The sequence below is a fragment of the Humulus lupulus genome, chromosome 6 (genome assembly GCF_963169125.1).
Source record: "Humulus lupulus chromosome 6, drHumLupu1.1, whole genome shotgun sequence".
Taxonomy (NCBI): Eukaryota; Viridiplantae; Streptophyta; class Magnoliopsida; order Rosales; family Cannabaceae; genus Humulus; species Humulus lupulus.
Window position 1 is genome coordinate 32,525,109 of NC_084798.1, and position 19,239 is coordinate 32,544,347.

The window sequence follows — 19,239 nt, forward strand, 5'->3', positions numbered from 1 at the left end:
TAGAGAATTTCATTTGGAGATACACACAATTTGGTACTGAGAACACTCTACTAAATTGCTTGGTAAAAGCTTTGAGAGAATATCACAAATCAATAATATTGACTCGTGGACTAGCCAGATTTTAACTGTTGAACCACGTAAAAATTCGATTGTTCTTTATTTTCTTAAATCATTGTTTTTAGATTTAAGTTAACGAAAAACAGCGTCACACCAGCACCTAGCATATATATATATATTTATACTAGGTAGAAGCAACGTCCAATGCACGTTTCCTTAGTTTTAAAGTTATAAACCTTGTCTATAATTTTAATAAAAATTGTTCACTGTTTTTTTTTAATATATAAAATAGAATGAATTATAGTTTTATAGTATATATAAATATTTATATCAATAATCTCTACATATATGACATATAAACACAACGCTGATATAGATATATATATTTACATAACTACATGATATATATAAAATACAATAATATTTAAAAAGAAATTAATAATAGAAATAAAAAAAATAGAAAAAATCATAATGTAGACAGTAGTATAATGTATCTCACAATGTCCTTTGGTGAATTTGATAAAAAAAAAAGAACTACAATCACTTCATAAAAAACAAATTTATAAGATAAAAAAATGATATGTATATCTTTATTATATTTAAATAAATATGATATAATTATTTAAATTATCATAAAATATCTTTAAAATATCCTATTTTAATTAATTAATTTTTGTTTATGTTTATGTTTGTTCTAGTTTTTTAATTTAGCAGTGACAACAAAAGATTATATATTATATGTTTAATATAATATTAAGTTTAAGTTTAATTAAATTTTATTTAAGTTAAAAAAAATGTATGGCTTTATTATTTTTAAGTAATTATCATTGTAATATATCTCAAAAACATCCTATTTAAATTTGTTTAATTATTTATTTATTTATTTTTATTTAAATTTAGGTTATGTATACAATCTACCGTTAAATATAAGAATATTCATTTAATACCAACTGACCCTGAGTCGAGCTTATCTCTGGCAACGAGCGTACATGTTCAATCAATTTCCAGGAACCATAAACCTTGGCACGCTCTAATACCAAGTTGTAATGCCCTACTATCCTAGAGTCGTTACCATGTGATTTTAAAATGTGTCATTAGCTTGCTAATCGAGGTATTAGACCAAAAAGTGTAGTTAATTAAAATAAAGACTCATTTAAATAAGATTTTGGTATAAAAAGTTGTATATTCATTTAAATCGTGAAAGTGTTACATTAGGATCCCAAAATAATGTTTAGAAACATATTTACAACTCAAAAAGTTACTTTACAGTCGACCTAAACGACAAAATCAAACATTTATAACCCGATCCTCAAAATACCCCAACCGTGGCAGCCAAGTAGGCCAAACATGTACGCACCGCTCCATGCCCTCCAACTCATGGTTGATCGACATTTTCCTTGTCATTACCTGCACCACAGAACACCCGTGAGCCAAGGCCCAGCAAAAGAACTTCAAAGCACAGCATATAATAATTTATTTCAACAAATGAATACTTAATCAAAGATAACAAACAATTTACAAGTTTCTATTGGAATACACAACAACACAATAACACAACAACATAACAGCACAACAGTACAGTAGCAACCTTCGCCGATATGATTGCTTTGTACTCTTGCATTATCTACTTTTTAATATTTTTTATTAATATGTATAGATAATAACATTTTATTTGATTACTATGTGTTTAGATACTTATAATTATTTTATTTAGTGTATTTATAATATAATGTAAAACTAATGAGTAACTACGATTTATATGAAAGTTAAAAAAAAAAAAATAAATAAAGCTATAGTCACACAGATATATATACACACGTTATTGCAATATTTTTTAATGCTAGGTACACACTTTCTACATGCAAAAACAATAAACACATTAATAGCACGTGCTTAAAACCACACATGAAAATAGTGTTATCTTACATAATAAGTTCGAATAGTTTAAATTACATGCCAGTTCAGTGTGTATACTTTTTTGTGTAAAAAATGTTTTCTTATCATTAGTCATATAGTAATATAAAATGAGATATGTAGTTTGGATATTGTGAATACATCTCCCTTACCAAATACAACCTTATATGTATGAAGAACCAAATATAAACCTTTTAACTTAAAATAAAATAAAAAAAGAACTTGCCATATTTTTTTTTATATCAAACTTATTACTAATATATTTTGTGAATATTAATAACCATTCTACCCTTAGCTGTAAATTAAGTATAAACTTTAAAAATATTAAATAATTAGTTGTGAAATTTTTAACATATTGGTTGATACTTATACATGGTACGTGCGTGGCGGGGGTGGTCACAACAAGCCCAATCAGTGACACTATCATCAACAGTCCTCTCCTTCCTACCAAACATGGTGCAAATGAAGTCAAAATTTCCTAAAGAGGAGCATGAATGAAGTGGTCCTGCCCTAAAGAAAATTCCTCATTCATTCAAGAAAAACAAAAAATGTACAAATACAGAATGAATCTTCTCTCTGTTCTAACGAACCTTCTTTCTTTCAACATTAAAAGAAGTTCTAAGATAAGCAAAGTGTCAATCGACAACAGAAGAAACACAAGGTAAATATGACATAATGCTGCAAACACAAAAGTCCACACCCACACACATATATGTGTTAAGTGTTATATATATGTGTGTGTGTGTTTATATAGCCAATTTTCACAGATAGGGAACAGAGACAATAAGTGTACATCTAAGAGAAATCAAATTCGTCATTCAAATGAATTCAATAAAAACATTTATATACAAATAAAGATAGTACAGCAGTTAAAAAACACATTCCATGAATTGTAGAATGATATATTTTCCATTTTTTGTTTACCTTACAAATGTATTGGCATTCATTTAAGTTACTTGCTTGCATCGCGAACAATAACAAATTGCGGAGGCCAGGAACCTTTGTAGCCATCTGATAAAGCAGTGGCAGTTTCCGAGACATCGGTCTTAATTTCCAGAAGCTTGGACTGCATATACTCTTTAAATTTTGAAACCGTATCAACTAGTGCTATGAGTTCACAAGCACACATCTGAATTTCTACTTCACTTTGTTTGATTGCTTCTTCCAACTTCAGTTTTGAGGTCTGCAACAAAAAAAAAAGTAAAATTAAAGTCCCATTAAAACATGCTTGATCTTTTAATGTTTTCAAGTGGAAAAGAAAAGAAAACACAGCAGAAGTAAGCAAGCATACAAAACCAAAACATGAAAATGTCATAAGTCGTAAGTGAGTAAGCAAGCATCAAAAAAATTGAAAGCATATGAGAATATTTCTTTCTTTCGTTCAGATATTACAGGCTCCAACCAATATCAGGAAATCGATTACTTCGCCAACTATATGTAAACAAGCCAACGCTGTGCAAACCACCACATCCACAGTAACAAACCTTGCAGACCAACCCATAAGAAGCCAATTCTTCGATAATCAAATGGCACCCGTTGAACACATATTGCCCCCACCCCACCCACACTCCTTGAAGAGATATAGAGAAGATAAGAAGAGCAGGGAGAAAACATAAAAGAGCATAAAACTTCATAACTAATTAACTATTAACTGTATTAAATGAGAAGAGCAGGGAAAAAACATGGAAGAGAATAAAGTTTTAGTTTTTTCTTGTCAGTAGAACTAGACATAAAATAAGTAACTAAAACTTATACATTAAACGTTAACTTAACTATCTTATACGCATAAAATTAGTTTTTGTCTGTCACAAGTTCAACGAAAAATATTTTGACATTTTAAAGCTACATCAAAAGCTTCGATTTATACTTTAACTTAGAAATGTGGCGGTACCTTAAGAATATCTGCTGCTTCTCTTTCCACAACATCCAAGTTATGACCCTCCATCTCTAAGTCCTCCACCATTTTTTTGGCTTCTGTGGCACATTCATAAGTGTACTCCTCTGTTTCATTCTTCAACAAACGAAGTTGAGCTTCCATCTGAGATAATCATTTATCCCACCATCAAAGATAAGTATTTGAAGAGAGTTTAAAAAACAGATGAAAATGAGGAAAAAACAGAAAAGGCTCGGGAGGCTGCAGGTTTCAAATACAATTAACAGTCAGATATATAATAATAATAATAATAAAAAATAAATAAATAGATTGGATTGAACAATACGAAGTAACACTGACTGCTACTTGTCACGTGTTCTTCTTTTTCATGTTTTGATACTGAAGATGGCATAATACTACACCAAGAAAATGAACATGTGATTGTCACAACCCTAAGGCGTTATTTCTAGTTCTGGTGCACTTACTTCATTGATATGTGAATCGAGCCTAGCCAGAGTATTTCTTTTTCCCTCAACCTTTGCAGCAATATCACTCGACTGCTGCTGAAGAGAAATCAACTCTTCCAATTTTGTCATAGAATTTTTCTTTATATCCTCAGCAAAAGATTCGAGTGCAGGCTTTAATGTCGATTTGTAGTCAGTACCCATGACCTCAGCAGGTGTAGAGCCTTTGGCATTCAAGTTATAATGAAAACCATCGCCGAATTTTAACCTAGTACCAGCAGAGTTATAAGAGTAGCTCAGAATAACAGAGTAAAAATCACACAACCAACACGCATACTAAATGATTATATCACCAACTTCAATTAGATACCACATACCAGAATCTGTAATTAGTTGAAAATTAACTAAAAAAAAAGGGTAAAATAACTCTGCTGGTAAAAAAATTTATAGGCTTGGCCTGGTTTCTAAAAATCACATCGCTAGAAATGGTGAAATTTTTTAGATTTCATTTTACTGCAAAAGCATAAAAAACACCGTAATTATGTTATAGAGATTGATCCTCCTTGGTCACAAGTCAAGGCATAAATATGGATTAAAAAAACTACAAAAACTATCGAATCTGCCCAAATGCAGACAAAAGTAAAAGATAAAAAACTACATTTTCATACAATTGATCAAAGTCCAATATGTTCACCCACAAGAATTATGTAATATATTTAGAACTTATGAACTATGTCAGATGCCCTGTCGAAGTTTGAACTAATCTGTCATCAAGCAATTAAAAAATGCAGAATTTTGCATTCTAAAACCTTAAATACGCATAAAATCCTTTAGTATATGCAAAGTAACTCAAGACCTTAGCACACTACGATAACAAACCTCCTCATGACTTGATTGCACTCCATTGCAAGGGTCTCGAGCTCCTTAAACTTGTGTCCAAGCGTCGCATCAAGATCCCATGACTTCTCCTCCCATGAGTTCCTTTCAAGCTCAGCTTCCCCAATATCCCTCTCCACTGCCTGTAACTCCCTCTTCATTCTCTCGACATCCCTTGGATTGAATGTCTGCAGCTCCACCCTCTTCTTCAACTCCTCATTCTCTTCACAAATCCTATTCTTATTCACAACTTTCTCCTCCAATTCCTTCTCCTTCATCTCCAAATCCCTCTCCAATTCCGTAATCTTTTCCTTAAACTTGTCAATCATCTCATGAAACTTCACCACGTCCTCTTCCAGCATCCCTTTCTCCTTCTCAAGCACCTCCTTCTGCGACGGTGCAGACTTCAACCCCTCGAGCTTTGCTTCGAGTTCCGTCACATTCGTCTCCAAAGCCTTGGCGGCCTCCACAGAATTCTCCCTCTCCCTCTCCAACTTCTCCAGCCAATCACGATCCAGCTTCTCCACCGAATCATCATCCCCAGTAATGTAATGAGAGTAGCTATCAAGGGCGTAGGAGTGCAGCGGGTTGTGGTCGGCGAACGAAGCCGAATCAGACGCCAGATGATCATTAAACATAGCGACTTGGACCAGCCAGTGGATTATGGCAAGAAAAGTGGGCCACTGGTGAGGAGTTCCGGGAGATCTTAGAATCGATTTGTTGAGTTTGTGAGGGTAATTCAAGGATCTCAAGACGAAAGGGAGATCTTCTTCGAGCTTGGACGAGGGGAAATCGAGGCAGGACATGAGAAAAGCTAGGGTTTGAGTGATGTCTTTGGCGGAGGGAAATGGGAGTTTGAGGAAGAGATTTGAAGAGTGAGAGGAAAGGAAATTGTTGATGGTGGAAACGGCGGAGGACTGGTAGCGATGGTCTTTGTATTGGTCGAAGGTGAGGGCGGAGTTGCGGGCGAGGCCGATGGAAGAGGGGCGGCTACTGGCAAAGCTCGCGTCGGAGTCACGCTGCTGACGGTGGTAGAGGTTGTGGTGGTCCAGCGGCGTCGGCGGTGGCTGTGGATTGGCGTAGGAGTCCTTCGGACGGCGATGGCCTCCACCGCCTCTCATTCTCTCTCTCTCTCACTCACTCAGTCTGGTGTGGTTGTTTTTTGAATTTTGATAAAAATTTCCCGCTGCTTGTCGGAGGCGCTCTCTTCTAAGTTATGATTTTCTCTTTTATTAAAAGAAACTTTTGCTGCGATACCCCTGATTTATGGAAAAATCACACTGGGGGACCTCTTAGACCAAAGTTATTTTCACTGATAGTGTCTTGAATTAAAACCCATTTGCACTAACACTTTTTATTTTATTCAAATTGCGATGATATGACTAAACTAACGGTTATTAATGATTGGGAAATTTCACATTCTATGCTTCGTTGAAAAAATGCTAAGCATATTAAAGATTTCAAAATAATGTCATTATTTGACACTCTATTTAAAATACTCTTGTTATTTTATTCTCACTTCTCTCTTATCTCTTCTCTCTTCCCTCTCTCTCTCCATTCACTCTCTCTCACCTTACGGCACCACCACACACGATAGTGACCACACCACCAACACCAGAAAAACCTCCATAACTTCAGTCACCTTATAGAGATAAACACAATATACCCAAAGAAATATACATTTTGATGATTCTTTGAATAGAAATGTACAGATAATTAATTGTTTATCAAATATAATGATGTTTCTTTCACTTAAGATACTAGATACTGCATTTTGAATAGATATGGGCATGATTTTTGAGTTTTTTTTTTTTTAATTTTTTTCAAATCTGAAATTCTGAAATCGGCAGAAATTGGATCTTGCTTGATGATAGTTCGATGGTGCTTGATATCAGCTCGATGGGGCCTTCAAAATCATAATTTTTCATAAAAAAATAACTTTGCTCGATGTGGCTTGATGATGCTCAATGGTGCTCAATATACGATTCTTGCAAGAGACATAATTTTTTATTCGGTTGTCCGTTTAGAGTGATTTTTCTTTATTTTTTGTATTTTTTCAAAATCTACACGTTTGACATACTCATATGCATATTTGTGAAGTGTAACACTTGAAAAAAAATGCAAACATATCTCATGTTTAAGACATGTTTTGGTATGTTTTAAAGTTTTAAACTTTCCAAATGTGCATATGAACATGTCAAACGTGTAGATCTTGAAAAAATACACAAAATAAAAATAAAATAAAAACAATCACCCCAAACGGACATCTGGGTGAAAAAGTATATCTCTTGCAATAATCGTATCGAGCACCATCGAGCAAAGTAATTTTTTCATAAAAAAACCATGATTTTGAAGGCATCATCGAACTGGTATCGAGCATCATCGAACCACCATCGAGCAAGGTCGAATTTCTGCAGATTTCAAAGTTTCATATCTAAAAAATTCGTAAAAAAAAAACTCAAAAATCATGCATAAATCTGTTTGAAATGCAATATTTAGTGATGTAATGGTGTTGGTAGTGTCGAGAGGTGAGAGAGAGTGAACGAGAGAAAAAGAGATAGAAGAGAGAAAAGAGAAAAGAAAAGTGAAAGGGGGGAGGGGGGGATGGCAAATGTATTTTTGGTAAAGTGTCAAAAAGTCGCATTATTTTGAAATCTTTATTATGTCTAGTATTTTTTTAAATTAGTACAACATAGAAACTGATTAACGAAATGTACTATACTATTTTAGTATTTATTAGAACCAACATCTTATTATTGTTTAACTAATTTAATTCTAATATTTTGATAAATGAGTTCAAAATTAGTTCTATTTTCATATCTTATATATAATAAACCAGATTAAAATTATACATATTCACAATTTTTAATATATAAAAAAAAGGATTATAACCAAAATAATATTAATTTTTTTTAGATTTAAATTGTCTTTATAAAATTTAAAATATATATTAGATAAACAATAAGATACTAAATATAATATTTTATTATTATTTCAATATGCCTATTCTCAAAGCTTTCCAACTAAAAACTCAAAATTACTTATGCAAATAAGATGTCATTTTCCTATGGATTTGATTTGGCATATTATCTTATGATATCAAATTGACATTTCTCAAAATCAAATTGAGTTTATAAACCTTCTAAGATTATCTTAGGTACTTGGATTTGTATCATCTAACTGGCATATGCCAACTATCATTTCACTTCACAAGTCAATAGTTGTGATATTCAAGAGAGAAAATTAAGAAAATCAAGTTTGATCGTTAGTAACGAGTTTAAGGAACTAAAAAATGGATTTCGAAAATTGAAAGGAAAAAGAGAGGAAGAAACATTTGTAGAAAATTCCTTATATGACCTTAGTCAAATGACTCTGATTGTAACACTCAATTTGCTAATAAGATTTAGGACCTGGATTAGTGTGCCTGGAGGGCAATACGTGAACTAACATGATAATATATGAGTTTAAATGAGTATGTGACTAGAATGCATGTTTAGGTGGTATAAATATGCATGTGGACCCCGTTTGCATGATAGTGGTAAATTGGTAATTTTAGCCCGTTGAGGGCATAAATGTAATAATTGTATTATGTGATTTGTACCACGTGAGTGTGGTGATGTTAATGAGATGCATGTGCCGAGACGGTCCTAGGGAGCTAGTTAACTTAAAAGTCACAACGGGATTAAATACCCGACTCGGGAGGAGCCTAGGAGTATTTTGGGAATTTTGTAAATTTGAGAATTAGTGGTTAATGATTAATGGTGATTGAGTAACTTGAGTAACCGTTAGTAACTGCTGAGAGTAACAAGTTGTGAAGGGAAAATGGTAGAATTGTAATAGAGATGAAATGACAAAAGTGTCCTTGAGGTTTAGTTAGGAAAGGATATTTATGGAAGGGTAGAATAGTCATTTGGCAAGGGATAGATAGCTTCAGCTGAAGGATTCACGTATAACACTTAGTTAGAAATTGGTTTTATGCTGAAACTGAAGGAAAAGCTAGAGGAAAAGAGGAGAGGAAGAGGAAAACTGAATTCTTGAAACCTAGGAGAGAATTAAGGGAGTTGAGGCAACCAAATTCGAATTTGAGCAAGGATTGGTCAAAGGTAAGAATTTGTGCTCTGTTTTGTTGAAATTAAGCTTGAATTTACAGAGATTAAGTGTGGGAACCTAAAGGAAATATGGCTGGTTTTACTTGGAAATTCAGTTAGGATAATCAAAAAGGAAGAGGCTTGAAGCTGGAATTGAGAAGAGTTCAAGCTGAGTTTTGATTGAGGCATGAATCCTTAGCATGTTTAAATTTCGTGCATAGTGTGGTTTAAGATTTTAGAAGTGTGGTTTGCAGTTTTTAAGCTTTGGATTATGTTTTAGAAGCCATGGTCTGAACTTCTGAAATTTGAAACTCAAGAATGGATTTTGAATGTGATTGTGTAATTGAGTTTGTTTTTTATGTTTATAGGTTGTTAAAGGGTTCATTTGGGGTTTTAAATTGATTTTGGGGCTTAGGTACTTGTTTGGGTTGAATTGGAGTTGTTTTGGCTCTGGAAAAATGCAGGGGAAAACCCAGGAATCTGGGTTCGCGTAGGGGCGTCGCGGCCCTGTTCTTTGGTGCCGCGGCGCAGGCTTGCATCAGGATTAGGGATAGCTTCTGGGCGCCGCGGCCCTTGATGGGGAGTGTTGCGGCCCTAGGCAATTTCTGACAGTGTAATTTTGCATTTTTAGGGCTTTTTCCCGGGGGCTCGGGGGATGTTTCCGTTACATTGTTATAGGAAATTAGAGGTTCCGAGAGTACGGGATTGGTCCCGGGAAGTGGTTTTGGATTGGTTAGTATTAAAAAGTGTTTTATATGTGCTGTGACTAGGATTTCGGAGAGGCTTGTGATAGAGGACCGTGCTTGTGACCTTGGTGCATCGGAAAGCTCGGGATACAGGTAAGAAGACTGTAGCACCCGTAGAGCAGAGCACGGGCCCATAGTGTTGTTGCAGGGCGTGGCCCTAAGTTGTGTTGTTGTTAGGATGTAGTCTTGATTGAGTTATTATATGTTTGTATGATGTTTGAGAATGCTATATGTGGTTATAGCAGAATGAACTGCAAGGAGCCGAGAACGGCGAAGGGCCGAGAACGGCAGTGGGGCCGGGAATAACACTCAGCACATGGTGTGCTTATAATTAGGGTGAGACCCCAATGGATACATGGGATATCCTTACGGAGTAGACCGAGATCCCAAGCTTTGGTAACGCTTCTAGGACGGCATGGCCGTATATGTGCATAAATTTTATGGACTGTCTGTTAATCTGTGGATTTATCTGACACAATGGTTATATATTATGCGTGTGTTATTTGTTGTATGAGTTTTCTTGCTGGGCTTCGGCTCACGGGTGCTCTGGGTTGCAGGTAAGGGCAAAGAGAAAGTCAACCAGCCATGAGTACGGAGAGCGTGGGGGCGGCGCGTACATGTTTGGCCTGCCCGACTGCTTTGGTTGGGGGTGTTTTTTGGGAAATGGCTGTATTAAACTATAGTTTGATGGTTAATTATCTGTAAACCTGTTTTGAGTTGTAAATATTTTATTAACCATGTTTCAGGATCTCAAATGTAAAACATTTGAAATTATCAATGAATTAAGGGATTTTCAAAGATTACAGCCTAGATTTCTATTTAACCACACTTTCATTCTTAAAATCTCGTTTAGCGAGCTAATTGCACATTTTAAACTCACTTAGTAACGGCTCTAAGGTAGTAGGGCGTTACACTGATACTATGAAAATGTAGAATGAAAGTAAAACATAGCTATTTAAAGAGAGAATGACAAATGAGTCTTGTTGGTTTTGCAAAGATAATCAACCTTCTGAGACTAGCCCTTTATTTATAGATGGTCTTTGTTGTAAGCAATACAGACGATAACAAAATTACAACTAAAGAACTAACTAACAAGTTGTTAATCAACAACTATATATAGCATACTATTACAAACATAGAAATCTGTTAAATTGAAATTAAGTAGCTAAACCACTTGATTTAGCATAAAGTTCTTGTCATTTCATAGCAAGGCAAAACTCCCTAATCACATCATTAAAGTACAACAATTCTCTTTTGTCTCCCTAAGAGCAACTCCAATGCAGTTGCTTAGATGAGCGGTAGTTGACCAAAACTCTGACAGGCAACACTTTTCAACGTTGGAGGCCTTGGTTGCTTGAAGAAAATTAAGACACCGTTGCCTTATAGTGGCAACGGTAGAGGCAACGGTGCTTTCTCCTTTTTTTTAATTGTACATATATATATAAATATAATATTTTACATATATAACATTTTGTTACCGTTTTTTTTAACAGTTAGTGACATAATTTTTTTATTATTATTTTTTCTATAAATACTCATTTATTTCATTCAATTTTCACACCATTACATACATCTTCTTCCAAATTATCAATATCACAAAATTTCTTTTCTTACCAATGGATTCCCAAAATTCTCCAAATACCAACTCCCAAAATCTAAATTTTCAATATTCTCAAGTTTTTCAAAATTCATCATTTTCTAGACATACCAATCCCCAAAATCCAAATTTTCAATATTCTCATTTCAATCAAAATTTTCAAAATACTCCCTCTACTAATCCTCAAAATCCAAATTTTTAATATTCTCAATTTAACCAAAGTTTTTCAAATTCTCAAAATTATCCCATGTCCTCTTACCCTTACCAAAATTTTGGCTCTTTTGAGACACCCCAACAAGATCCATTCTTCACACCAACAAATTCACTACCATATGCCTTCCCTACACCAACCCGAAATGGTTTCAAGAAATTATAGGCCAAGTATGGAAAAGTCTAGTATTGATTTGAATCGTGAAACATCATCGACATCTGTCTCTGAAACCCAACCTGAACATGGTGTTGAAGGGTTGGAAAATGCAGTTCTACACAATGAAGATAAATCAAGGCATAAATGTAAAGTCAAATGGAGCAAGGAAGCCACTATACTTCTGATAAGTAGATGGCTTAATACATTTAAGGATGCCATTGTGGGGAATGACCAAACTTCTACACATTTCTGGGCTCGGATCGCAGAATACTACAACACCAACCAAAAAGGCGACCAAGCAAGAACTGGAAGGCAATGCAAAGATCATTGGAACAAGATGAATCAAAAGGTGGCGCGTTTCAATGGGTGTTATAAACGAGTACAACAAGCACATCACAGTGGTTGGTCTGATGAGCAAATTCTTGAGAATGCACATCAATTGTACAAATCTGAAAATAACAACTCAAATTTTCTGCTTGTGGACTGTTGGAGATTGCTAAAGGATGAGCTGAAATGGAATACAATGTACCAACCAAAAGGTGGTAAGAGAACAAAGGTGTCAGAATCAAGGGCATTTACTTCTTCTTCCAATGCAGACATTAGTGAGGATGAAGTACGTGAAGTGCGCCCTACTGGCCAAAAGGCAGCAAAGAGAAAAGGGAAGGAAAAAAAAGACACACATACTAGATTTATAGAGATTAGTGAATGGAAAGCATCTGCATTGGAGAAATTGGTGGCGATAAAGGAGAAAGAGGCAGAAGATAATAGGATGACAAAATACATGGATTATCTCATCATGGACACATCGCATATGACTCCTGAACAAAAGAAAGATCATGAAAACTTGTGTACTTATATTAAGAATAATATCATGAAGTTGTAATTGTTATGTATTTTTATCAACCTCATTATTATGTATTTTATTTTATTTAAATAAATTATCCTTTATTTTAACGGCTACATATATATGTCACCATGTCTATAGATACCAAATTTCAATATTCCTATTACTCAACTCTCCATTCAATCCTTCATTTTACTCTCTCATTCATCTTTCATTCCCAAATATCATATACTCTAAGTTCGACAATGGATTCACCAAATTCTCCGAATCCATACGACAATATGAGTCTAGAGGATATCATAATGGCATAGTGTACTAACGATCATGATGATCAATATTCGCTCATGGATGGGGGTAGCTCAACAAGACAAGTGATGGACCCACAATGGGTATGTTTTAAAAATTTATACTCGCAAGCGCACGAATCGTATATGGAATATAGTGTTCGTGTAAGCACGAGATCGAACCCAAAGGAGTTGTCTAAAATCGAAAAGAAAACTATTTTAAACCAAAATTAATAAATTCTAACCTAGCTCCAAAGATTGATGAACTTTAATATTATGAACATAAAATAAAAGATTGAAAATAAAGCTATTTAAGAGAATAAAAATAAGCCAATAATGATTTGAAAATAAGTGTTAAAAGAAAAGATTATTAAGATACTAGAATCCACAAAATGTAAGTGTTATCCAAAAAACTGGCATTGATGACGTGGCACGTGATCCCTGGACACGTGGCTGACATCTGGAGGAACTCTACTAGTGTATCGATCAGAAGGCACATTATAGGCAGTAGGCTGCCCAGTCTTTCCTGCGACCAGTCTGGTCGATGGTTCCGCATGCAGCATGATGTTCCAATAAAGATCTTTGTATATCCCGAAATTAACTCCCACAATCTCCTAGTATCCGATTATTTAGGAGAGAATATCTGTAACAAATTCATGTAATCCCCCTTGAGCCTATAAATAGAGAAAGATAGCTCAAGGAAGTGATTTTTTTTTTTGGCTTCCGAATTATTAGAGACTAGAGTAATTCTACCTGAGATATTGTATTGTTCTTCAGAGGTCGGTGAAACTCATTGAACCCTAGTTCTTTGATCATCCCTTTGACTCTCACATCAATAACAATCTAAGTGGATGTAGGTTATTACCAGATCCTGGGGCCGAAACACTATAAAATATCGTGTTCTTATCCTTTTCGCTATTACATTCTTTTCAACGCATTCATCTACATCAAGCTTATTTTGACTCCGTGTCAGTTGGCCAAAATCAGGGTCAACATTCTGGTGCTTTCATTGAGAGCCTGATTTGTCACCATTGAGAAAATCAATGGCGAAAATCGCAAGGAAAAATGGACAGGCGGCCGCCGCTGCACCGTCAAACCCGCCTCCTCCTCCTCCTCCTGCAACCGTAGCTGAGGATGAGCCACATTTGGACTTTGAGGAGGAAGAGATGGATGACGCGACGCTGAAGAGTACTCTGGGGGCGTTGCATGAAGAGCTGGCCAATCTGAGAGCCAGCCAAGAAAGTGCTACCGAAATCATGGCGCGGCAACAGCAGGAGATTGAACGGAAGCGCGCGGAGTTAAGCGAAAGGCAGGCGGAGATGGACCGCCGCCAGAGCGAAGCCATGGAAGCCTTGCAATTGGCTAGGAATCAAGCTACACCTGCCTCGCAGCCTAATCAACCAGCAAATGGGCCTCCCCACAGGAGCCCCAATCCTAGCCCGCATATCCAACCCTCGAGTCCGCAAAGGCCCGAGCAGCCTCAGGTGCCTCATGACGATGTCCCACAGGACCCTGAGGCACAGCCTCCATCCCACGCTGGTCGCGGCGATCCCCCGCATCAGAGGCAGAATAGGACCGGGCATCAGCCTCGTAGTCCTAGACGCCATAAGGGCGACGAGCCGAACCTACCGAACAGAGGTCAAAATCCTCCTGGTAACAGGAGGAACTCAGAGTTAGGCTCTATGGTCCAGGGTCCCCCACGGCATGATAATGCACGGGGACACAACGACCAGCGCAGGCCACCCTCTAACGTTCGGGACGTTTCAGCCCGGGATAGAAATCGAAAGAACAGTCGATCCCACCATAGCCAATCAAGATTCAGAGATGGCCATGGGTATAATGAAGCCGACTCCGGCAGAGGAAATGCCGGTCGGAGGAATGACGAAAGAGGTGGTAACAGGAATCAACCACCTCAGGATGACCAACCCGGCAGACGGGATGCTGGGGGGCAATCCAGACAGAATAACGTCTTCAACCGGCTCGGGGGTAGCGAGCAGCGAAGAAGAGACGAGGATTTGAGAGATGTACTCAACGATCGTCGCGAGCGACATGGCGAGAACGTCCCCCCAGCAACAGAGGCCACAGCGATTCCTGTCGCTGTACAGGCCCAGATAGATGCCCTCAACCAGGCGGTGCAACAGCTGGTCGGGGGGAGGACATCTTACATCGACCACGATAGGAGGAAAGGCACTCCTTTCGTCCAGAGGATAGCTATGGCAGAGACTCCTAGCAAGTTTAAAATGCCTACGCTACCAAATTTTGATGGGTACGGTGACCCGGTATCTCACGTCAATAAGTTTGAGATACAGATGGACATTCAGAAAGTGTCCGAAGACGCTCGGTGCAGGATCTTCCCTGCGACACTTTCTGAGGTCGCGCAGGAGTGGTTTTTTAAGTTCCCTCCTGCAAGAATAGTTTCCTGGGAGATGTTCGTAAGAGAGTTTTACGGACAGTTCTATGCAGGACGTGTGCATCAGACCGAGGCAAACCAGCTGGTTGAAATTCGCCAGCAGGATGGAGAATCGCTGAAAGACTACATCCAGCGCTTTATGCGAGCAGCAGCTGGAGCAAAAACGGTGGGGGACGAAGGCAAGATGATGGCCATAACCGCAGGGGTTAGGCGTCGCTCCCCCCTCTGGAAGAGCCTCCGCAAAGATGGGGTTAGAACTACCCAGGAATTCTTGGACCGGGCTGATCGTTACATCAAGCTCGAAGATGCCATTGCCGACGATGGAAAGCCCTCAGGCAAGGATAAGAAAGCAGCCGAGCCCGCCAAAGCCACCAATGGGTTCAAACCTAACGGAAAAGGCAACGTGAACGATAACGGCAATGGCAAGAATGGTGGAAAACGGCCACACAATGAGCCTTCCACCTCCGACAATAAACGAGCCAAGGGTAACCGTTATGAACCTCGGTTCACTAACTACACTGCCCTTGTTGAGTCTCAGGGGGAGGTTTATCAGGCCACGAGTTCCAGTGTGCCTTATAAGAAACCTGCCCCCATTCGAAAGGATATTTCGAAAAGAGACACTACCAAGTTCTGTCGTTATCATAACGACTACGGACATGACACCAACGAATGCAATCAGTTGAAAGAGGAAATCGAGTTCCTTATTAGACAAGGACACTTGAGAAGATACGTACGGGCCTCGGGAAATTCCCAACGAGAAGCTCCGGGTAGCAACGAGCAAGCGCTCACGCGCCAACGCTCGCCACCTTTGCAGCCTGCCCCCGTGACTGGCACACTCTTAACCATTTGTGGAGGCCCGCACCTCGCGGGAAATAGCGGAAAGGCCAGGGAACGATACGCTCGGACTCTGCGCCATGACCAGGACATCGAGATGATGACTGTGGAGGACCGCGCGCCAAAAAAGGCTCGATTAGAGGAAGGCGAAATAACCTTCTCTGATAGCGATGCCCAGCACGTCTGATTCCCACATTCCGATCCGCTGTTCGTGGACATCCAAATGGGCAACATGATGGTAAAGAGAGTGCTGGTCGATACAGGAAGTTCAGTGAATATCCTGTATAAATCTTCGCTGGAACGCATGAAATTGTCCGTTAAGGACCTGGAGCCCTGCAACCAAACAATATACGGCTTCTCTAGTGAAGGACTCGCCCCTGCCGGATCAATCAAACTACCAGTGACGACAGGTACAGCGTCAGCTACCAGGACATTACTCGCTACTTTTGTAGTAGTCGATTGTCCTTCGGCGTACAATGCCGTCATTGGGAGGCCTATACTGGTTGATCTACGGGCCGTCATCTCTATGTGGCACTTAGCCATGAAGTTCCTAATGGACGCAGGGGTAGGACGCGTGTTGGGGAACCAGAGGGAAGCCAGGGAGTGCTATAACACCTCAGTCATGAAGGCGAAAAAGGGAACACCAAAGAGCACTACTTCAGATAGGTTGCAGATGGCGGTTGATACACAAGCTCAATCCGGTGATGAAGTCACCAAATAGGGTGTTGCCCAAAGTGAGTATAGAGACTTGGATCCTCGCTTTGGGGATTTTGAAGAGAACGTTGGACCCGTCGAGGACCTGGAAGAGGTCCAACTCGACGAAAAAGACCCGACCAGAGTTGTGAAGGTCGGAAAAAACCTAGAGCCAACCACGAAGCACGCACTGGTGGAATTTTTGCAGAAGAACCAGGAGGTTTTTGCCTAGTCACACAAAGACATGGCTAGGATAGACCCTGCAGTTATCAGCCATGTCCTGAATATAGACAAGACTTTTCCACCCGTGCAACAAAAAAGAAGGCTGCTCGATAAGGATCGGTCGAGAACCTTAATAGAAGAAGTTGAAAGATTAAAGGAAAATGGGTTCATCAGGGTGGCATTTTATCCATCGTGGGTCTCCAATCCAGTGCTGGTTCCCAAGCCTAACGGCAAATGGCGAACCTGCGTGGATTTCACAGACCTTAATAAAGCCTGCCCAAACGATTGCTTCCCACTCCCAAGAATCGACCAGCTGGTCGATGCTATTGCAGGACACGAGATCCTCTCGTTCATGGATGCATATTCGGGCTACAATAAGATTAGCATGCATCCCCTTGACGAGGATCACACCAGCTTTCGGACCGATACGGGCTTATACTGTTACAAAGTAATGCCCTTCGGACTGAAAAACGCAGGTGCGACTTACCAGCGGCTAGTCAACCACATGTTTAAGGAGCTGATCGGAGTAAACATGGAAGTATACGTGGACGACATGCTGGTAAAGTCTAAGAAGGCAGAAGGACATGTGAAGGATTTACAAGAGTGCTTTGATGTATTGAACGAATACCAGATGAAGCTAAATCCCCTCAAATGTTCCTTCGGAGTTGGATCAAGGAAGTTTTTGGGGTTCATTGTAAATTCAAGAGGAATCGAGGCCAACCCCGACAAAATAAAGGCTCTGATCGACATGAAATCGCCAGAAAGAATCAAAGATGTACAAAGTTTAACCGGGAGAATCGCAGCCCTAAGCAGATTTATTTCGAAATCGACAGACAAGTGTGTCCCTTTTTTCAATCTGCTCAGGGGCAATAAGAATTTTGAATGGACAGGAGACTGCGAGCAAGCTTTCCAGGCCTTGAAAGCACATATGGCACAACCTCCCATCTTATCAAAGCCAATCGAAGGAGAAACTTTGTTTATTTACCTGAAGATTACTGAAGTTGCTGCCAGTGTGGTACTAGTACGAGAGGAAGAAGGCGTACAAAAAGCGGTCTACTATGTTAGCAAAAGGCTGATCGGGGTAGAACTGAGATATCCACCCATCGAGAGATTAGCATATTGCTTAATCCTGGCCTCAAGGAAACTATGTCCTTACTTCCAAGCCCATCCCATCACAGTTTTAACCGACCAGCCCCTTCGGCAGGTCCTTCAAAAACCGGAGGCGGCTGGGCGATTATTAAAATGGGCAGTCGAACTAGGGCAGTTCGATATAACTTATTCACCGCGAGCAGCAGTAAAGGGACAAGTCTTGGCTGATCTTATTGCGGAATTCACAGAACTCCCAAACAGCGAGCAGTGCGAATCGCCTAGTGCGCCTGAGCCTCAAGAGAAAGCTCCTTCGTGGAAGTTATTCACAGATGGGTCGTCCAACGAATCCCACGCTGGAGCGGGAGTGATATTGATAACGCCGGAAGGGCATCGATTTCACTGCGCCATCAGGTTTGACTTCACCGTGTCAAACAATGAAGCCGAATACGAAGCATTCCTCGCTGGATTGAGAATGGCGAAAGACATAAGCATAAAGACGCTTGATATTTACAGTGACTCACAGCAGGTGGTGAATCAAGTTCTAGGAGAATATCAAGCGCGGGGCTTAAAAATGGTGGCCTACTTGAATAAAACAAAGGACCTGCTAGCCCAGTTCATGGAGTACACCCTCCAGCAAATACCGAGGGATCAGAATTCAAACGCAGACGCCTTAGCCAAACTCGCGAGCGCGAAAGATGCTGACACTTTGAACATTGTGCCAGTAGAAAGATTGAGCGAGCCAAGCATACAAGCGGTCGAGACCAACATGGAAATTCGAATGGAGGATACATGGATGGCACCTTACTTGGAGTATCTAAAAAACGGTGTGCTACCAACGGATAGAAACAGAGCCAGAACTCTACAAAGGCAGGCCACTAGGT

General features: G+C 38.9%; 2 protein-coding genes across 3 annotated transcripts; one reads left to right on the plus strand and one right to left on the minus strand.

Moving 5' to 3' along the window:
* Nucleotides 1–1,215: 1,215 nt before the first annotated feature.
* On the minus strand, nucleotides 1,216–6,375 carry LOC133782015 (kinetochore protein NDC80 homolog). 2 transcript variants are annotated; one of them, XM_062221156.1, is made up of 5 exons: nucleotides 5,188–6,375; nucleotides 4,330–4,576; nucleotides 3,863–4,009; nucleotides 2,896–3,154; nucleotides 1,216–1,464 (listed from the first exon to the last, which is right to left on the minus strand). In XM_062221156.1, exons 1-4 carry the CDS (start codon nucleotides 6,303–6,305, stop codon nucleotides 2,924–2,926), a joined length of 1,743 nt encoding a protein of 580 aa, XP_062077140.1. In that variant the 5' UTR covers nucleotides 6,306–6,375; the 3' UTR covers nucleotides 1,216–1,464; nucleotides 2,896–2,923. The 2 variants fall into 2 exon arrangements, with proteins under 2 accessions (XP_062077140.1, XP_062077139.1); XM_062221155.1 differs by lacking the exon at nucleotides 1,216–1,464 and having other exon boundaries at nucleotides 2,483–3,154.
* Nucleotides 6,376–11,971: 5,596 nt separating this feature from the next.
* On the plus strand, nucleotides 11,972–12,865 carry LOC133784940 (glutathione S-transferase T3-like). Its single transcript, XM_062224205.1, has one exon. The coding sequence runs from the start codon at nucleotides 11,972–11,974 to the stop codon at nucleotides 12,863–12,865; it is 894 nt and encodes a 297-aa protein (XP_062080189.1).
* Nucleotides 12,866–19,239: the final 6,374 nt, after the last annotated feature.